Source organism: Sparus aurata, chromosome 7, assembly GCF_900880675.1.
Source record: "Sparus aurata chromosome 7, fSpaAur1.1, whole genome shotgun sequence".
Taxonomy (NCBI): domain Eukaryota; kingdom Metazoa; phylum Chordata; class Actinopteri; order Spariformes; family Sparidae; genus Sparus; species Sparus aurata.
This window is the reverse complement of record NC_044193.1, coordinates 27,885,253-27,907,599: the sequence shown is the minus strand read 5'-3', so window position 1 is coordinate 27,907,599 and position 22,347 is coordinate 27,885,253. Positions and strand designations below refer to the sequence as shown.

Genomic DNA, 22,347 nt, shown 5'->3' with positions numbered 1-22,347 from the left:
GAAGCAGAAGACGGGTTCAACCCAGCTAAGCTAAAACCACTTCAGAACTAAACTACCCCTAAAACCACAAGTGTCACCTGGAACTTGCTCAGTATAATTTCCAAGAGATCCAAAGTTCCTCTTGTAGCTTGTGTCATTATAAAAGAGAGACATGAGTGAATAAGGATCGGATATACAGGCATGCTAACAGCTATATGAGGCTTTGCTCAAACACAGTGGTGCTAAAAGTTAATAAAACAGCAACACAAGTAATACAAGTTCCAACCAAGCAATCCCATTGGTCAACTTAACATTTAGAATTTCAAATCAGCATCACAGTACAACCCAGCACCTGCCATCTCTGCGACACTGTGCTACTGGCTTAAAAATACACGCCAAGTTAGCTTTGAAAGTATCACCATTAGCTCAAGGCTAAATCAACAGGGACTGGGAACTGTTGCTAAATCGTTACTAAGGGTCGGCCTACTTGCTGGAGTAAAATAGGTCTGCATTGGAGTCTACTGACACTCCTGATTTCCATTTGTTAGTCAGACCCTGTGTATTTTCAGGGAAGTGGAGACAACACTGGCTTAATGATTTATTTTGACAGCTATTTGCCACACAGCATGAATCCTTTTTATTTAGTTGTTAGTTGAGCTTTATTGTCATTATTGGCACGTCAGGACCGAGGCAATTGCACAGAGGTAAAACTATAGTTCTGTAAATGACCAAACAGAAATATTAACCTTAAGATGGGGCTTGATGAACACTGTGGGCATCACCATATTCATTACAATTCAAAATAACGGGACATAATGCTGATTACCAAAAATTAAATGGCAATAATAATCAAGACATTCATCAAAACCAGACATGTTAACCACATTGTGGATCATCAAGGCCAAGGCCAATAACTGTTGAGCTATTTCAATGTGAACCAATATTAAGACCAACCAAACTTGCCATCCCTGGAGCAATGCTGTTAGCATGGCTAGAACTTTATCTAAAAATAGCCTAATGGAGCCACATTAGGACAGCGCTCAGCGGAGCTGACACTTAATAATTTATCACACTAGTCTTGTCAGTCACCAGTTGTCACTCTGCTCTGACCTCTGCAATTTTTAATTCTTCTCTAATGAAATTACAAGTATGGATGGCACCTGATATAAGATGCAGGCATTTTGCCATGACTTAGGGTTCCGCTTACAAGGACAAAGCTTTTAATTATCCACAAACTCTCCCTACAAAGCTCTTATCAACAATGCAGGGATATTTTGTCAGGAGGCAACTGTCAATATCTACTATTTTATCTTCTTTCTTTAAGTTTTCTTTTTTTTTTTTGATGGATAGGAGTCCAACTGAGACAGAAATTAGGGGCTTTGTTCCAAAATTAGACAGTCACCTTTTAAAAGATGACAGATGCTCCGACATCATGATTATAACCGTGGCTTCAAAGTACATCTAATAATGGAACGCTGCTGAAGCCATTACCACGTCTTGAACCTTTCTTCACAAGTGGCAACATTTTAAAGGACCTGTGTTTGAATATCAGCGATGGCTATTAAGTGGTGCGAATGCTAAAATCTTCTTTCAAGACCTCACAATTGCCGGCATTTTCACTTCTTTGACAGTTTTCAACTTGCTGCCAATTTACTTTATCATGAAATTTTCCAGTACGAATTATACTATTGATGATTTGGAGGTGCTGGCAGTTAAAGAAAACAGCCAGCTCCTCTTCATGAGAAAAAAACTACTATATTGGTCAACTCTGAAAGCAGCTAAATATGACTTATACTTACATGTACAGTTAACGGAGTGACATCTAGTGGCTGTAGTTATTATCACAGCACCAAAGGAGGAACTCAGTATAAACTTAAGTTACGTTAGAACAAAACGTCATTTCAGTTATACACGTTTATGTTACACACTTGATTTAAGGCAAAGTGTCAGTGCCTAAACCTAGCCAGGTAATCTAATTGGATAAACCTAACCAAACTGCACCTGCACAACAATGGTCTGGTACAACGTTTGGTAGTAAGAAAGTTGCAAATCTCTTATTGACAGTGGCGATGTACGTCATTTTGGGAGTCAGCAGCAATAACCCCGCTCAGTCGTTTAGGTATGAGGATGTGTTGACACAACAGATAGGTAGCTTACAGTACATCACATCAACCATAGTGTTCATTTTCAGCCTTCTACTCTGAGAATCTCTCTGGCCATGTGTCTGAAAGCGGATATGATAATACTGTTTGTGCTTTATGTACCTCTGGAGCTCCAGAAGGACAAAATGAGGGCAGAAGCAGGATTCAGCCAATATACTGAGATGCAATGCATCGTAATACGACTGCAGTACACTTTCCCTTAAATCAACTTCTTTTAAAAAACTGTTGCTGTCTTTTAAGCCTGTGATTTATCGTCCACACATTCCTGCATTTAATTATGTTTTTTGTCTCCCAGCCGTCCCGCTCTGGGATGCCCCTTTGGCGTCCTCGTAGGATTTCTTCCATACTAGTCATTCCTCTGGTGTATTTGTGATTAGATGTTTGGATTTGTTTTGTCCTGCTGGCGTACAGCTTGTTTGAACAATTGATTATAGCTATTAACATATATGTAAGAAGCAAGGAAAACCAACACCTCTGGGTTGAAGTATATCTCCTGGGTGCTTTTTCTTAATAAACCGAATCGAACGTCTATTGACCACCGGCATGTCGCTGACTCTTGGTACAGCTTTGATCTAGAAGTGGTGGCACCGGGCCTGTTAAAAACTCAATGCTGCCGGAGCCCTGTAGGTAAAAGTTGCTCTCCCCTGCTGAGCGGGCCTCTCTGCTGGCCTGCCATCGTGACTTCCCTCCCCTGAGCGCCCGGAGCTGCTGGAGATGAGTAATCAGACTCATTACTGAAGCCTCTGGCCAGCTCCTCCATGTCACTGCATGTAATTAATCTACCTGAGCCAACTCATAGTGTAGGCCCCCCTAGGGAAGAGGGAGGAGAGGAGAGGAGAGGAGAGGAGAGGAGAGGAGAGGAGAGGAGAGGAGAGGAGAGGAGAGGAGAGGAGGCAAAGGTGGAGGGAATGGTAGAAATTGAAAAAAAAAGAAAAGGATAAGGTAAAGGAAAGCTGAGTGGATGCAAGTTGAGGACAGCTCCAGAGCAGATAAGGGGGGAAGTGAGAGGAACGGAATTAGGGAAGGAGGAGAGGAGATTAGAAGCAAGGGAGGGTGAAGAGGAGAGGCGGCGAGAGCCGGTAAAGGGAAGATGGCAAAGGTAAAGGATGAACATGGGAGAAAGAAAGAAGGGGAGGAAAGCGAATGAGATGGAAAAAAAAAGAGCAGAGGACAGTGGAAGGAAGAAGAGTTTTAAAGAGGTGGCGATAAGGGACAAGAGAGGTACAGAGACGAGGCGGGGCGGTGAGAGGGGACATAAGGGAGGGAGGGAGGGAGGGAGGGAGGGAGGGGAGGTGACAAGGGGAGAAAAAAGGAGAGGGAGGGGAGGAGGTGTAAAAACTACAAGGTGAGCACAAAGCCGTCCCTGGCCTCATTACAGTAACACAGCAGCCTGGCGCCGGTTCATTCGTTATCTGCTCCTGCACTCGTTTATTCTCTCGCTACATGAATCGTCTCCATGGATTGCATGTCTCCATGGATTGTATGAATAGATATGGCTGGTGTGTGCTAGTGTGTGTGTGTGTGTGTGTGTGAGTGTGTGAGGGACTGAAAAGTGCCGATGTTAACAAAACAGAGCAGCTGGCTGGTGAAGGGGGGGGGGGGGGTAGAAAAACGGAGAGGTGTGTGCATATGTGGGCGCGTCCATGTGCAGGTCACCCTCATGTAATTAGTCATGTTGAAGGATACCTGAGTGTGTGTTAAAAATACACTTCAGGCACACACACACACACACACACACACCTACACCTACACACACACACACACACACACACACACACACACAGTCCCTTATTTCAGCCCAGTTCCATTCATTTCAGCTCAATGGGGCTTTATTAAACATGCTTCATATGGCATGTTTTACTCAAGAACATTGATGCTGTACATTGATTAATGAAAAAAAACAAAAAACAAAAAAAAACTAAAAGTAATCCTCGCTTTCCTCTGCCAACAGATTGCATTTGCTGTTCTGCATGGAGTACGCATTATGTTTTTTTTATATTTAACTAAGGCCTTGCCTTAAACTCAGCGTTGTGAAGTCATAAAAACCTAAGAACAGACAGACAGTATGTAACTCACAAAATAAGTCTATTTTATCGTCTGGTTACATGCATGACTTGAACTCCGTTCTTCCAAGGTGACATTCCTGTGTTTGACCCATCCACTAGGGCCAAGACCCACCAAACTGATATCAGAGCACTAGCGGCGACAAAGCCGGACTGTTGTGGCGTCCCACGTCCACCGTGTCTGGACCTAAAAGCTGTACTTGAACCCACCAGCTAGTCTGTATTCGTCATTCCAAAATGGGAAACAGGACTTCTCAACTTTTTTTTTTTCCCACTCTCACTAATATAGCTTCTGAACAAGTGTATGTCTGATAAAAACTTGCAAATGCCACTGCACTGAAGGACCAAATTCAAGGATACTACAGCGACAGACTCGAGGGACTTTCCCTTTATTTTGGCGCTTCTCTTCCATTGCACTCCTTGGCTCAGGTGAACAGCCAATCACAGCGGGTTTTCTCACCAATGGGCGCTGATTCAACACGCTCAATTGCCCAAAAAGACCGCCGACAGGGGCTAATGTGTGCTGACGTTGCAGGACACACCGCGACAACTGGGCCACAGATGCTCACAGATGGCCCCCGGTACTGGCCCACGGTCAGTGGGTCAGGGCCCTTACACTACTGCGTTAATGATGCATGAGGGGTACCTACAGCCTCATCGTTTGAATCACTGGGCCACTGACCAAGCCGCCCCGAGAACAGGCTGACTGTACATGTGTCATACTGTATACGTCCCATTTGTGGCATGTGTGTGAAAGTTATAAAAAGTCGAGACTGGAGCGAAGTCTGGACCAATTTGTGGATTGTAAACACACGGACAGACACAGTCTGTCAGGCTCCTAAAATGACTCATGCTGCTCACAACAGAGCCAGATGCATTGACTTACAGTGGGATGTTCATACACACACGGTGTTTGATAGCCTGTGTGTGTCAGTGTAATAAATCATGTAAAGCAGGTTGCTGGTTGTTGCTGATGCTACAGTCTCCGTCTGCTCCACATGATTAGGAAGAGGATCATGTGGAGAATCTCCATATGTCTGCTTCACTTGGGCTTCCAAACCCCTGGGGAGGATGTGTGTGTGTGTGTGTGTGTGTGTGTGTGTGTGTGTTGTCCATGAACCAGTAGGTATCCACGCAGCTTGCAGGCATCCTATCTGTGTGTGCTCTCGCCAGCGTGTGTTTTCCCGCGAACGTCCCAGAGAGCATTCATGCGTACTCTGGGTCCCTGGTGTATTCGAGTATGCAAGTTCAATGTTTCAGCGTTTGGCGAGGGGCTAAATAATGCACAAAGAGACAGCAAGATTGAATGGATGAGTGTACGTCTACCGCTGGCTAATTTTCTCTGTGATTTATTACACTCCACTGTCCCAGTCGCAGCCAGCTGTGATACATGTACACACACTTCCCTACTGAGAATACTGAATACAATGGTAGCAAGTACACAGGTTCTCCATCATAGATAGACCTTCTTGTGTGCTGATCCTCCGAGTTAACTCTTTCGTCGTCAGTGTTTCTATTAACAGCCATGTTATTAATTATAAGCATGCAGTTACTCTGAGAATAAAGGCTATAAATACATTCACATGTGGGCTAAAAGACCACAGCCGTGTGATTTTAAGTTTTATCTCCATAAAGCTGCACTTATCACTGTTTCATCATCAAAGTTGTGTCATTAGTAGTAACAAATACATATTCTATTGTTACCTAACTGCGCAGCTTTCTTAGCTCTATAGTATGTTTTGGCTACTTTCAGCTCATTGTTTTGGTTTTAAGACACAGTTTTGGTCACTGAGTGTTTTCCAGGTGCTGGCAGCTGTTTTCAATGAAAAAGCTTTAAAAAACACTTAACAGACATGCTCATATAGGAGTTAATTAGGAATAAAAACAACAAAACAAAACAGCGCAGCTGCGAAAGCTTTTTTCAAAAGACACGATTTTTTGCTGCATGTCCATGAGTTTGGTGGATTCACATAAGACAGATTTAAAGACGAATTGAATCCAAGATATCCTGACTCTTGGGCGATCTGGTCAAAAAATAACATAATTTAATTACTCAAGATCCATAACATAAATGTGATATCTTTTCTCAATTTTCAAGACATGAAATAACCTGAATTTCTCCATGTGCACCATTACAACATAATTTAGCACTATAGATAGCTGATCTGCACCTCAACTGCTATGCTGCTATAACTCACGCTGCATTGTTTACAATACGTCACAGAACATTCCGCCAGTGTTATGATCAGATGTCGGACATTTTTTGTAATTCAGGCTTTCAGTTGAAAAAAACTGATGATGTCATCGTGTTGTTTTTTTAAACCTTCAGATTGACCCTGTTCTGTATGATATGAAATTCTCACAGCAGACCTGAAACTCTCTTGATTCATGTAATCCACCACAGCGAACATCAAGTCAGCATTCATTCTTCTCAAAAGTAGCGTAAATACTGCAGTGTAGACGATTCAAATGAATGTGCACTCAAACTGCGTTACGACGCAACCATAATCTAACGCTGACAGACTCTGAATTCACTCTGATCACTGTGATTAATAACGACGACTGAACCAAGTGTTCAGAAGTGTGCCAATAGATGTTCATCTTGTCTCAAAAGAAAGATCTATTAATATCAAAATAGGTTAAACATTTTGCTGTGATGTCATACGTGGTCCCGTCGTTTCGGAGCACCGGCCAGCAGTTGGGTGGGTGAGTGTAAAGTGGGTGCCCTGTTTGCTTTCTCCAGCCACATTTTCCCAACAGGTCCCAGAATGAGATTTCATTACCAACTCCTGCCCTGACTCTTGTACTGTACCGACCTGACTCCGAACACTGCACGGCTGAGCAACTCTCTAACCAGTCCCTGTTGTCCCGACTGTCCTCCTCCACCCTCGGCCATTCTAGTTAATCTCAGCACTTTCACTTTTGCACCGATCATGATTTTCTTCTTCTTTCGGCATCGCTTTCTCAAAAATGTTCTATTCCGCATCGTTTTTTTTTTTTTTTCTCCATCTGTTTCCTCCCTCATTTGTTTGTTTCCCCTGGTCTGCTGGCCGGGCTCGGTCCCTCTCTCTCCTCCCCTCCGTCTTCCTTTATTCTTCTCGTCCTCTCTCACCTCTCTCTACCTCCTCCGTCGCGCTCTCCGTTGCATCGTCATTGTCTGCTCCTAATTCCCTCACCTCCTCTTTGGCTCGCTCCTTCTTTGTCTTTTCTCGCTTCCCCTCTTTTTTCCGCTGTAATGGTTTGCCAGACTTGTGTAGGCGCGCCTGTGTGTGTGTGTGTGTGTGTGTGTGTGTGTGTGTGTGTTTGTGTCCGTCAGTCTACCCCACCGCTGCAATTCATCATCATTTTATCTACAGCTACCTTAATTGGATCCTATCACAGTCCCACCTGACGAGCCGAGAGGCGGGGGTGGTGGAGAGGAGGAGGCTTACTCGCTCGCAGCACCACATGGATCTGCACACATGGGCGCACACACACGCACACTAACACACACACACACACACACAGACACACATCAGCCCTCCATGTCTAGCTTTGTGAACAGCTGCAAACTTGTGTTCAGGCTGGTGTATTAACTATTTTTCCTGCCTCCTGCAGAAAGAAAATCGGGATTTTGCAAAAAAAAAACATTGGAGTGCACTGAAGAGTGAAGCAATGGACGTAAGTGCATGTGTGCGTGTGTGTGTGTGTGTGTGTGTGTGTGTGTGTGTGTGTGTGTGTGCGTGCTTGTTTCCATTCAGTTTGCCAGTGAATCGGAGATTTGCTGAGGAAGGTCTCTGTCCTCCAGCATCAGCAACTCTCAGGCAGTAGTAGTACCGGTGTAGTAATGAATGTATGCGAGTCTATCAAACACTGGGGATGCAAACTGCACACTGCTCTTTCCTGGACTGGGAGCTGGTGTTTGGCGGCGTGGGCGGCTTAAACTTTAACAGAGAGAGAGCCGGAATATCTACCATACAGCTGCGGTGTTCGAACAATGTGTGTTTTATCGATTGAACAATTGTGAGAATCGTTAGTCATGGTTTTGAAGGAGATATATAGTAGTATAGTATAGTAATACTATGAAGTTATGAAGGTCTATAAAGTCCACACCAGCAGGAGCTCCTCTCTTCCACAGAAACACCTCTCCTTAAATGCCCCGTCAGTAGTCCCGCCTCTAATTCTGTGACTTTGTGACATCACACTATGTCAAACATTTATCGCATAATCTTAAAATAAAAGAATTAATAAAAACATGACAATGTGCATAATATGTCTCCTTTAATGATGGAGGTAAACCCTGGCTTCTCACACAGGGGCTCACCGTGCTCAGGGTATATGGAGTAGTTCCATGGCAAGAATTAATTCAGGAATTTCAGCCAATTTATTCTAATACTCAACTTGGTTTACAGCAGTTGCTGTGTGTGCAGCTAATTTTTTTCGCACTTTTCAACAGGCTTTCAAGCAGTCAGGTCACTGAGGGACAAATCTGACAAAAAACCAGTAATAACAACCCGGAAAGTCAAATCTGAAAGAACAGTCGCTAGCGTGAAGCAATTAGAGAGACGCGAGCGACTAAATATAAATTCCCTTTCCAAAAAACACAAAAGAACTGCGGGAGCCATCATTATGATCAGGAAATCTACCTCAGTAATTTGCCCCTGAACTATTTTCCGTGTCGCCCTCCGACATCAGAGGCAGAACAACTTCCAGGTTCACAGGGCTGAGGCTCATTCTTTCCCTTTGTCGGGAGAAACTGGGCGAATAGGTAGAGCTCAGAAAAACAGCAAGTGGCCGCAAATCAGCGACGTGTGCCGATGCCCAGCGGTAATGCGGCTGCCGGCTAAATGACCCGGAGCCCCTGACAAGCGTGTGACGGGCCGGAGTGAAGGCAGCCGGCGAAGCTGCCAAAGCAGCACGCTGGCTCCTGCTGCCTTTTCAAGCGAAGAGGACTCGCTGTCGGACCTATCAGCGTGAGCGAGTGCTGCAGTATGTGGCTCGCATGTTAATCATATGTCTCGTTAAGTAAGTCATAATTGGTGTCGTTAAAATGTCTCCCCTCTGCCTCGTGCCCTGATTGGAGCTCAGGAAATTAACATTGCTGAAATGGTCGCTCCCTATTAGCGGTGACAGTTTGACTGAGGGCTAGGAGGCAGGAATAAGGAGCGGGAATGAAGAGAGAGCCGCTTTTTACAACAGTCGTTCCCCGTGGCCATACGCCTCAGTTTCAAGTCTTTGCCATGGCAGTCTATTACCGCTGGTCACTGCAGCTAACCAGCTGTAAAGCCTCCAAATGGTTAAACCAGTGTGGCTGTCTTGAATGCAGCTCCTGCTGACAGATTAAACAGCTGGGGTTCGGATGGAGCAGTGATAGAAGTGATTAGGATTGGCTGAGATTGAAATCCGTCAATAATAGGGTCATTTCATGCCAACTCAGCCAGAATTCAGAACTTTTCCCAGTTCATGTCATGGAATTCCTTGAAAAAACGCATGTAAAACCTCCAATTAACTTGTAGGACCTTGTAGAAGCTTATCAATGTACATTAAATACTTTTTAGTTATGGATTTCGTAAGTTTGCTACATTGAACCATTTGTGTGATTCTTTGCATGTGTACTCAAAGACACAATATTTAATTATTTTCTACTGGATTGGGTTGAAATTTGACCTGAACATCCAAGAAAGGATAACTTGCAACATGTATTAATTTAAACAGTTTTTCACAATGTTTTACAACAATCATTAATCATTAACATAATTAAGAATAACAAATAATTTTTGGCCTGACAGAAGAATCTTTTGTTTTCAAAAATTATATCGCAACTTTCTTGAAACCGAATTTTGATTCTGGGTAGTATAAGCAAAGTTCTATCACATTAAGAAAAAAAATGATAGCGACAGAAAAACACAATTTTAAAAGATATTTTTACAACAAATTTTCCCAAGAAGGATCATTTAAATTTCTTTGAAATAAGTTCAACTATATACAAAATGATGATGTTACTCTATCATTTTTTTGTATTATTCACTGGCTGATTCATTGGTAGATATTTGCTAGGTTTTCTGTCTTTGTGTGATTCAGATTGAGCCTGTTTGTCATGGGTTCAGGGGAAAAAAGTTACAGCTTGTTATGGCTCGTTTCATTGCGTACTATCTGATGAGGCTACACGTACAAGGAATCACAAAAATGATCAAAGGGAATTCCTGAAAAAAGTATCTGGCGTACAACATAAAGCTTTTGCAGGATCTCGTAAAGTAAACAGAAGTCTTTACACAGTTTTTCTCAAGAAAATTCACAATATGAACTGGGAGAGTCTGGGTGAGCTGGTATGGAGTGAGCGCACACCATAAATATGGCACATAAACCCACTAAAATAAAGCCAATTGACTTATTTCCCATAGCCAGAAGATGAAGTTGCCTCCCTGTGTTTTTTTTTTTTTTTTTTTTTTTCAGGTGTGTCACATTTTATGTCGGGAAGGCTCTGGAAAACAGGGATATCAGCAAGGAGGTCAGTGAAAATATCATATTATGGAAAACTATCCACGCCTCAATGTCTGGAATGTCAATGCACATCATGACATTAAGCAAGAAAAGGGGCAAAAACGAGCGTGTCCACCCAGTTGGAGCTGGAGCTAATAAATACGATCAAGAGATTACAGAGTCATATGAATGTTGATTCAGTGTGAAAGGGGTATAACAAACGCCTTATCAAATACATCACTCACATTTATCAGGTCAACAGGCGTTGCAGTGGATTTCACCTCTGTAAGCTACTGTGATAATGTGTCGTGCCTCACCGTGGTCTTCTGACACTGAATGCTGGTGCTGTTGAACCTCAGGGCCGGGACGTTGTGCGTGCTGCCCTGGATGTGGAAGATGCACTCGTAGTTCTTCTGTCCGGACTGCGGCTGGGGCAGGTTCTGGGCCAGCAGGGTGATCGGTCTCATGACTCCAGCGGGGATATAGATCTGGGTGGAGGGCAGGATCTGAGGACACTCCTGGAATGCGAGAGAAACATATGAATAAAGGAATTGAGACGTGACCGGAAGATAAAGTAGCTCGTCTCAGTGGGATGCAGATTCTGGATGGACGGATTTGTTCTGGATGTGCTGCTGGCGAGATGGGACAGAAAGAAAAAAAAACAAAAAAAAGAACTGACAGAAAAATCACAGATCAGGCTATTTATTCTAATCGACAAGTAATAATCGTCTCTGAAATGGCACCGTGACATTACACAACTCTCTTGTGTCGATAATGACCAATAAATCATCGTAATTTTCCTCCAAAGAGCATTCAACCGCACCATTTGACACGCATTCCAGCGTCCATTGTTCCCACAGTGGAAAAGTTTTGAAGAATCAGGCAGCATGAAAACTCCACTCACAAATTATCAACACTCCTCAGGATTCTTTGTCCTACATATGAACCACCTAATACTGCATACGGCAGTTAGTTAGTCAAAATGAGTACACACCATTTTGGAATCAAACCTTTCACAGTATTAATGAGGCTGGTATGGATATTAGGTGTGTTTTATTTTGGCCTAAATGAATGCACCAAAGGCTTTTCTAATTCTTCCAGCGTGGACAAAAATGAGAGCCTGAGGCGTCGTCTCTTAGGAACACGGACAGCGTTAATTCTGCTGCGCTGCATTGTAACAGCTACAGTCTGTGGATCATAGAGGAGGATGACTGAGGGGGTCAGCGCTTCCATTCAGCGGTTTCTTGCTGCTCTGCGATCAATAAAGAGAAAAAAAAAATGAAAAATTGTCGAGAACGGCAGCTCTGCACCACATTAATTGAAGGAAAATAATTGAAATCTCGGAGCGTTTTTATCGGGGCTTGAGTAAATCAAAAGACGTTATTCTGCTGTCGGCCGGAATCCATGCTACATCGCCGCTCAGGAGCTAATTTGGACATCAAACTGTGTTTTTAACTGGTTCTGTGAAAAGAGCTTTAATTTCAACACACTGACGCGACAGTATTTAGCTCTACAGACGTGTTTTCTATCAGTACTTGCGCTGAAAAGTTTCACAGCCATCCATTTAAAAAGACATTCGAAGAGAAGTTTAAGCGTCTTAGACTTTCGCTAAGTACTTGTTATTTAAGTGTCTTTATTGATTATGAAGGTGTCATTCGCCTGTGTAGTCATTGTTCCAGGTGCTTTTGTTATCGGTTGTTAAACAAATGCTCATTTCTATTAAACCAGACTAAAAGGCTCCAACTTGTTAAGACATGTTCTGCAGTGTAAGCAGATAAAAAAGAGCCTTTGCAATAACATAAAGGCTGCAATTACCACTGAACTAAGTTTTATCCACTAAAGCCTGTTTGGTATTCATCTGGAGATGCGGTAAACAATTATAGAGGCCATGCAAATACAAAACTGGAATTTGTAAATGAAGTCGTATCCTACTTTAAGTGCCATTACGCAAACTATAATTTTCCGATTAGGACGGCAGACATTTATAACCGCCATGATAAATCAGTGGTAACTGCATTCTATTTAATCAGTGGTGAAATACCTAAAGTTCTAACCACCGCAGCAGCCTCATACTCAGCAGAGTGATCTCAATATGAGTTTGCTCTGTGCAGAGGTGCTGTCTAATGGAGCAGTGGTAATGACTCGCAGATCGGCCAGGGGATGGTGAAGAAGACACGGAGGGGAGAGAGGTGTTTGGACATAATGGCGCCAGGGGACACCTCTGCTCCCTTCATGGCGATATAGCACACTCCGACAGCCAGACAGCATGGACGCCATATGGGGAGGTGAATGGTGGAAAAGATTTAGAGAATGTGTGACGTAGGGAGCATTCTAAATAGCATTTTTTTTCTCTATAATTTAACATATTTGCGGAGGAACCAGAGACCCAGTTTTTGTGGCTTTGACCAGAGACATTTAAATATTAGGCCTGGTGCTTTTACTACGTTTTCTTTGTTTGAGAACATTTATTTTATTGAAACATTCTCACTTCAACCCTTTAATTACAGCACCTCGATAGTTGGCCTCTAGCTTCTAACTATGACAATGATCTATTTTCCCCTCGAGCGTCAATTTTGCACAATAAGGGCTTAACTATCAAGTTAGGAATAATAGATATACAATGTCCAGTTAGACTCTCTTGGACTTTGACATATGGCAATTGGAGTTTTATTAATATGTGAATTGGTCGTAGTTTGGTTTAGTCTTGGCAGCAAAACTACTTGGTAAGGTTTACGTAGGCAACGAAAACTATTTGGTAAGATGAAATTACTACAAGAAAAACTCAAGAACAACTTAGAAACGTACAGTTACATCACTGCTCAGGAGTTCATTTGGAGTTCAAACTGTGTTTTTAACTGGTTCTACAAAAATATATTTAATTTCAACACACAGTATTTAGCTCTATAGGAAGATTTTCTACTTAAAAGTTTTTTCAACTGTTTGCATCAACTATTCATGTAAAAAGCCAAAAGTAACTTAAGTAACAAACAACAAATAATAATCCAAAGTCTTTTCTTCAAAAGTCGCTGAATGGCTTTGATCAAAGAAAATTTGAAAATCATGTTTTGTCGTTTACTTCGGCACTTCATGCATTCGTATCCTTCAGTTTAACAACGGCTCAAACGACGATGATGCATGATGTGAAACTTCACAAAGCCACACAGAGAAGTCATCGAACTGGCTTTACAGACGTTTCTAGCTTCTGAGCTTTATCGTTTTGAAATTCGGGGCTGTAAACTCCACTCGACTTCAACTCTAGCTGCAGCGCCTGCTCTGATTAAACATCCTCAGGCTAGCTAGATCCCAAATGAAGGAAGGCGATAATTATCTGCAAATATGTCTGTGTATTTCAGTCTGTTCTGTTGCCCCCAAGTGGCCAGAATACAAGCAGACTAAAAATGTGTCATCGCAACACATAATTCTACAGACAGTAACTTTACCAGTATGTTCACCACCTGTCCTGGTCCACTTTAAGACCACGGTTGGGCGGTGTGAAAGCTCCTACTCGAAACTATCAGCGGGAGGCTGAGGCGAACAGGTTTTTCCTCCCAGTCAGCGGGCTCGTATTGACGGAGGATCACACATGATGTGAACGCGTCGGTGTTGCAGCGAGAGGGAAGTTGGAGGAGGAGGAAAGAAATGAGGCAAGAGAGACGGAGAAGAGATCAGATCAATGCCAGTGAGCCCGGTGAAGCAGATTGTCAATTAGTGAGGCTGACAGTCAAAGTTTAAAGTATTCACAGATGGCGACAGACCGCTAATGAACTGCTTCTAGCCTCTAATAAAATGGAAAACAGGACTAAAGTAGCCCAGGAAGGAAAAAGGGGAAAAAGTCTGTGTGTGTGTGTGTGTGTGTGTGTGTGTGTGTGTGTGTGTGTGTGTGTGTGTGTGTGTTTGTGACTGGACAGAAGAGTATCTGGTAGCAGCCATTGTTAATGTTGGAAGGACCGAGCTCAAGCATCTGCTCCAAATTGTGGCACGGAAATCCTGCCTGGCTGCCACACACACACTGAGACCACTTCACATCTGTACCTCTCTGCTACAAACACACACACACACACACACACACACACACAGTCCCTTATTTCAGCCCAGTTCCATTCATTTCAGCTCAATGGGGCTTTATTAAACATGCTTCATATGGCATATTTTACTCAAGAACGTTGATGCTGTACATTGATTAATGAAAAAACACACACACACACACACACACAGAAGCATATACATTCTCCTAGGGTCTGTTCCTCATTACTGATGCATCAGAGTCAGGATAAAAAAGCACAGCGTCACATTCCTCTGAGGAGCGCGGTAATATGCACAACGCGTGTACGCTTGAACACACATACAAAGGCATTCCCCGCATAGAACCCGGCGACAAAGACTCACAATCGCGCTAAAACATAAAGGGAAAATAGAGGGTAACACACACACACACACACACACACACAAACAGGAGGGAGGGGGAGTGAACAAAAGATTTGCGAGCAGAGGATTGTGGGAGATGTTTCATTAGGAGTGGTGACAGGTGTCTGAGCTGAGTCTGCATCAGATAGCGGAGCGGCTCCACACAATGAGACACAACGATCTCTTTACCTGGGGGATTCCTCTAATCCCTCGCTTTCACTCCGCCTCTTTCTCTTTCTCTTTCTTCCTCTCACTCACACTTGATCTTTTCTCCGTGTCGTTATTCTCTTTTCTCCTCTCTCATTGTCGCCTTGTTTTCCAGCCTTCATTTCATCAAGGCAGAGGAGTTAACCGAGCCGCATTCCTTAATACCAGAAACAACTTCCCTCTGATTTATTGGGCTCTATACTAAAGGAGGAGGGGGGGGGGGTCCCAGGTACGGGCCACTGGAACCTCCCCAGTAACTACCAGCGCACAGAAACGCCTCGTTGAGACATAAATTTACCGCAGCGCGAGTCGGGGATGAACGGCGATGCAGAGGATGAGCAGAGATAAACCATCGGGATGAGAGAGGGTGAGGAGAGGTGAAGCGAGAAGGGGAAGGAGGGGAGGAGATGAGGAGGCGAGGCGAGGTCCTGGGAGCCATACACTCATTTATTAAAGTGGGGGATGAGAGCCGAGGAGGTCAAGTTCCCAACTGAGTGAGGCAGGGGTGGAGCGACGCAACATGGGAGTCGTTCACACCGTGTTTTCATATATATGTAAGAAATATAAATATATCTCTCCAAGCTATTTACCGGACGGGAAAGTCAGACAGGCACACACACACACACACACACAATGTTACATCTAGATAGATAAACACAAAATGCACACAGACCGAACACGTACATGGTTGTCCCCGCGCACATTGCTTACACTAACTGCTACACGCACGCCGATCAAAGGCTAAATCTTGCCCTCTGGCTCTGCAGTAAGCTACTGCAGTCTCAGGCCTGTGGAGTGTTTTACAGTAGCCTTGGGGCCAAATACACAGACGCCGAGATCAAAGGAGGGAAGGTAAGCCTTCAGAAAAAAAAAAAATTAGTCTTCCATAGTACCAGTGAAAATCTCTATTAGGCCTCCGCCGACTGCTTCTACCATCTGCCATCTGCAGACCTACACACTTGTACCTCCTACATTTTCGGGAAGTGCCTGATATATTTCAAATGTGTTTATTTACATGGCGGCCATCTTAGGTGGAAAGCGTATAACTATATAGTGTACATCGACAATCAACGCCAGCACTGATTTTTGACCTTTTATTTCGATCACACTGGAGGAATGCCAATTATAGGGCGACTGTGGCTCCGGGGGTAGAGCCAGCGGTTTGTTATCAGAAGGTCGCTGGTTCGATTCAAGACACTGAACCCTAAACTGTTCACTGATGTGCTGGTCGGCACCTTTCATGGCAGCCAGCGCCAGCAGTGTATGAATGTATGAATTACTGCTAAAAGCTGTAAATGTAAATCTAAAAATGTAAATGCCATATCGAGTGTGTTGTTGTGTTCATATGTCTGAAAGCACAGCTGAAATAAATAACAATAATGATGTACCAATTCCAGGGTTATGCTATTTTGCATGACTGGCCTATTACATGGCTTCCTGGTATATTTAAAGGGTAATTCGGCCAGTTTACACATTAAAAGTATGTTTACAGGTCTTGGAGAACACTACAACGTATATCCTTTTTTCGCTCCAGAGAAAGCTGTTTGTCATCTGATAAACTGCCTCCTAAATTGCATTATGGGTGATGTAAAAAGGAAGAAAAATGCATGGAATAAAATAAAGCTGAAATCCCTGCTATCGATTTTTTATAATTTGTTTTTAAACTGTCCAACAGTGTTATAGGACTGCGACGCTTGACCACTGGAATGCTTTTCAAAACCTGGCATTACCCACAATGCACTTTACCCACTGAGTAACATCTCTGGAGGTCATTTATCAGGATTACATGCAGCTTCCTCTGGAGCCACAAAAAAAAGCTTTACTAAGGCTACTATTTTTTTTCCACACATGCAGTTGTACTCCCCAAGACCCGTAAACACACTTTAATGTGAGAAATTGGTGGAGTTGCCCTTTAAGTAGAACAGAGCCATCATTAGCCCTAGAACTGCAATGAACTGAAGGAAGTTTTAAATGCCACCGTGGTATTAGTGAAGGTGTGTTTGCCTACCGATTTACATTTTAAATGCACTGGAAGAGTGATGGAATCTCTCAGCATAGTAAAAAATGAACAGACTACACAGTGGTAAACCTTCAAAGATATAATATATAACTCACACATTCAAATGTCTACACAAGCCTGTTTTGATGACATTTTGTTTGTATTGTGTGCTTACATTATCTCAAATGTTTCCACAATGTTCTCAGAGAAATCTGCAGTTTCATTCAAGGTAACTGTGTGTTTCATTTGTTCGCCTGTCGCTATAACTTCAGAGTGAGAAATGCAGTCGGTGAACTAAACTGCACCCAACGATTTTTACAACTTTATTACATTATTTTGTCCCCGAATGTGTTTGCCGAGTGACAACAGATAGAGTTTGATCAGCAATGGCGGTCGTTTAACAAAGGTGACAACAGCTCCACGGCACCATCGAAACGACATATTTTGATTCTGTTGTTGTTTCATTGATTCAGACCCCTGGCCGCGGAAAATTACATACAGGTCATTTAATGGCTCAAATTTAGCAACCTATTCATAGTTCCGCCTATAAAAGCTACAGGAAATGCAATTCAAAGTTTTTTATGACTTCACAGAAGTGCAAGGTTCAGACTTTGGGCTTGGATCCTGGACAGTTAGCTCGGGGTGGTGCCAATTTGTGAACGGCTGTATAATGAAAAGCACCAGGATTTAGATGGATCCTAGTTCGTGTTCATTTCCTATAGCTCAGCCACAGAAACTGTTCTGTGGAGCGCTTCCTTATCCATCCCGGCCACACTGCTCTGTTCCAGTCTCTCTTGTCCACTCTTCAGTTTGCTTTCCCCGCTCTCTCTCTATGCGTCTTCCTACCCTCTCTCATGTGATCCTCCCTCCCACCCTCGGCTTTTCTACCTGCTCTGCTGTTTATTTAACCGCGATGCAGCCTGCAGCCATGAACTCCTGCTGGCTGGGACGCTCTGCTGCATTTTCATATTGACTCTTCCTCTCCTCCGAAGCCTCCTTTTCCTACCAATCCTTCACTGTTTGCTGGTTTGTTAGAGGACTTTGAGCAGGCCATAAAACAAAAACAGAACACAGTGAGTGAGAGAAGGAGAAACACATAATAAACTTACAGCACATATGGAGGCGGAAAAAAACAAAAACATGACATTTACTTAATTCACATCCAGCTCTGACACAGTCATCATATTATCTATTTACCTTCTTACTCTCGCTTCTAATTACGTTTTATCGGGATGGAGGCATCGCATTTATGGTGATGTCAGAGATGAGGCGAGGCTTCCGATTGGCTGCCGGCTCTCACCCATGAGGCCACCTCCATGAGGCGCTGACAAGCCCCGAGTATGATGGATGAGGGAGTCTGTGTGTGTTTGTCTATGTGTGTGAGTGTCATGGGGGTCACCGCAGTGTAGAGCGTCCCCGCGGATTAGCGTTACAGTCCAATGAACCATTTCAGAAAGGAGGGGGCAAGACCCCATCGACCAGCGTGCTGACACACACACACACACACACACACACACACACACACACACACATACAGAGAGAAAGAAAAAAGGACCTGATATGATGACCACATCTCCCAGGAGAGAAGGAGTAAGAGTCATCTGTTGAGAAATGTCTCAGTTTTAGACACTAATACATTTATATCCTTAGAGGATAAATTTAACAGAAAGTAACACAGACGCACACTCTCGCACACCGGAGAATACCACAAAACTGTGCAATGGGGCATGATAGTAATCTCAACACTGTAGATCTCTCCATTTAATCAACATACAGACAGGTCGTGAGGCTGTGTCTCTATAGATCTCCTCAGTGTTTCCTTATTTCGCCACAACCTTCCCTTTCAGTCTTCCCCTCTCACTTTTCATTCGCAACTTTTCCTCTTCACCTCTCAGTGTCTGTCTCTTACAACCCCATAAAAAAACAACGTACGAGACAAGTCCAAACGGAGGAAGCTTTATCGACCTATCGTTCATGACGTGCAGCTATTTCTGCCGTACTATAGCGCGCACTATACAATAAGACGCCCTCCCGGGTGGCTGTCTATGCGCTGAATGCTGCGGATCTCTTTATGTAAAAAACCCGAGAAGGGAGGTCAAACAAAGGCCAGACATAAACTGATATCTATCAGCACGGCAGCCGGGGTTTGCTACGATACTCATGTGGGCCCTTCCGCTGCAAAATAATAATGTTTGATATGTGGATTGTGTACGGCCTGTTGACTGGTTTACTATGTACGCAAGTATGTGCCTTACTGTTCCTACTTTGTCAGCAACGTCGGCCATCTTGGCCTTTTTCAGCCCAATGACCAAAAATAACTGAACCAAACGTGCCTGTCCAGATATCAATTAAATTGATATGTACTTTCCACTGCACCTCCCAGACGGGACTCGTTACTCAAACGCTGAAGTTTTTATAGGTGGTGGTCTTTCGTTTGTTCAGATATCGTGCTCATCACCACTCATTGTAACCATTAGCGAACCAAACCACAAACATAAAATGCACCCTTTACTTTGCTCTGGAGGATACTTCCTAGTAATTACACGCCAGGGATAAGTGTTGAGCAAACGCTTCCGAAAACTAGACGAATCTTTCCAAGTTTCATTATCATGTCTCTTTTTTTAAACCCTGCATGAAGCACCATGAGGGTAGTGTTAAGCAGACGGGGGCAGAAGAGTGCAGACGGTTTTATTGTGACTGCCTTGTAGTCTTATTGACATGTTCAGGCCATTATGGATCATGTAAGATAAATAAAAGAGGAATACCATTTTATTCAGTCATACTACTGTAATACAGCTCATGGCCACAGTGGCAGCACTGAGAAAATTGCTGCAGAGCACTACTCGTTTCTCCAAGTTTGGTTTTTGACAATAATGGATTTATTTGGACCATTGGGGCGAGTGGAACATACCATCAGCTTTTAAGTTGACACAGCTAAACTACTTGGGAAACAGTTGCGTATTTATACACCAAGCGGTTACATTTATTTGGAGTCACATGTCTGGCCAATGTAAGCTCGTTATTCACCATCTTTTTATTCTGGTTTTGGTTTCCACCAACCCCTAACCCTAGCCCTCCACCAGCTGGTTGCTTGGTGTGCTGAGCTAGCTAACACTTCACAAGAGCTAGCAAAAAGTTGAGATGCATTTGAGCAGCTTTGCATTCCAGCCTTGAACTGCAGGGTCTCTCCTTGTAAAATGCATCCATAATCATAAAGTCAACACTGAGTGTCATCTAACATTATTAACTTCTGGCATAATTGTTAGCCATCCACCAGCAATCCCCTGATCCCTTGGGTTGAATCTTTCGACCAATCAATTTAAAGCCAAGCTGAGAAGGTATTGTAAAGTGTTTTTTTTTAAAGGGTTTCTTTGCATGAAACAGTTGCTTGATGGGCTAAACAGAGTATCAATGCATTTAAACTCGAAATAAACCTCCTTTAAGCCCAAAGGGAAGCTGCAGATACATGCAAAACTTTTTCTTGTTTTTCTTTTCCTGCCACATGGTTTGTAATTATTTTTAAAATACATTGCTCTGATGAAATAAACAAATAAATAAATAATTGCCACTTTAAAGCAAGAGACCTTTCTTGGCGAGGGTTATTTGTTTGTTTTTGTCATTTCACACCTCCTCCATGTATCATTTCTCACAACATATACAGTAAGTCACTGAAAACTGAGCATCTGATCAGTTTGTATCTTCAACATACTTCCTGTAATTCATTCTATAAGCTACTGAATGCTAATATGTAGTGAGATCTGCAGTAATGATCGATCGGGGCTTGACATAATCCAACTGTCTGCCAGCTTAAACGGGGGAAATTAATCATAATAATGAAGAATATAAAGCTGTCTGAGGCATGTCTGCGTTTTTTCAAACAGTCCAACTTTGTAGGAAGCTATCAAACTACAGGAAAGATACCGCGTCCACTGGGAAAAGACCCTCTACTCTATCGACTCTACAGAGCTCTTCATCACAAACGTCTCCATTAGAATGGCATTGCCCTGTGCGGTATCTCTGATGACCAAGCGTGATTGTGTGTCTATCTGGATGCTATCGGGTCTGGATGGTCATAGAGGAGGATGTAGCCGATAAGCATCAGCTAGTGGATCGATGGGGGGCCTCTAGAAATACACAACCTATTTGTGAGTGTGTGTGTTTGTGTATTTCTGAGGATGACACAGTAGATACATGACAGATAACGAGGAGCTATTCAGGATGGCCTTGCTAACTACAGCCCTGTATTCTTTTTTTTTTTTTTTTTTTTTTTTTTCAGCCCACAGGATCAAATTTGATGAATTTTGTTTCCTCTTTGTTAGATGAAAACGACACGGTGCTCCTGGTCATGTGGGAACCGACCAAGAACAGACTCGCAACCCGTTTTAGACCATGACCCAGTGAATAATAAGAGATTTCTGTGACCCAACTAAGTATCAGCCAACCTTTCAAGGTCAGTACAAAAGCCCGTGATAAATGTACCAACCTCCCCCGATCGACTGCTTTCGTGTATTTGGGTTCTTTTCCTGCTTTATTCTCGGGGAAAGCGAGTGAGTCAGTCGCAAGGATCTTGGGTCAGAAAGTTTACGCAATACACAACACAGCGAACGAAAGATTTCACAGTATCTTGTATGCAAATTCACCGGGGCCGAGAACTTTTGAAAGCTACCACTTCCCTTTTGCGAGACCTGTTTCATCTTGTATTCCACATTCGTGACTCACCCCCCCCCCCCCCCCCCCGCTTCACTTTTCATCTATTTTCCTCAAATGACCCGAGTTCCTCAGTTGTAGTCTCAGGTGGAAGCAGGGCACGCACCCCATCGCACCAAGCTAGGAGCTCTTCTCTTCAATAAAAGACACTTTGAACTGTGTTAGAAGCCTTTTGGAGTGTCCACCCACTCCTCGCAGCCCTGGCACTATGGGGGATATGGAGCGAGGCGGGCGATGCGGTAAAGATAAAACACAGGAAGAGCTGACACTGTTATGAACTGAGATTCTGACACTTACATAAATGTTTGAATATAAACAATGCCGTGGCTGTATTACAGCTTCATCAGAAACCGGGAGTTTTTGAAGA

The 22,347-nt window shown here is 43.3% G+C and overlaps 1 protein-coding gene across 5 annotated transcripts in view; it reads right to left on the bottom strand.

Moving 5' to 3' along the window:
* The window catches only part of LOC115585019 (plexin-A1-like), a 295,372-nt gene that overhangs the window by 88,124 nt on the left and 184,901 nt on the right, over nucleotides 1-22,347 (bottom strand). For all 5 annotated transcript variants that reach the window (XM_030423005.1, XM_030423008.1, XM_030423007.1 and 2 more), the window contains one exon: nucleotides 10,981-11,181. In XM_030423005.1, the coding sequence (XP_030278865.1) occupies nucleotides 10,981-11,181 (201 nt within the window). The remainder of the gene's footprint in view (nucleotides 1-10,980; nucleotides 11,182-22,347) is intronic.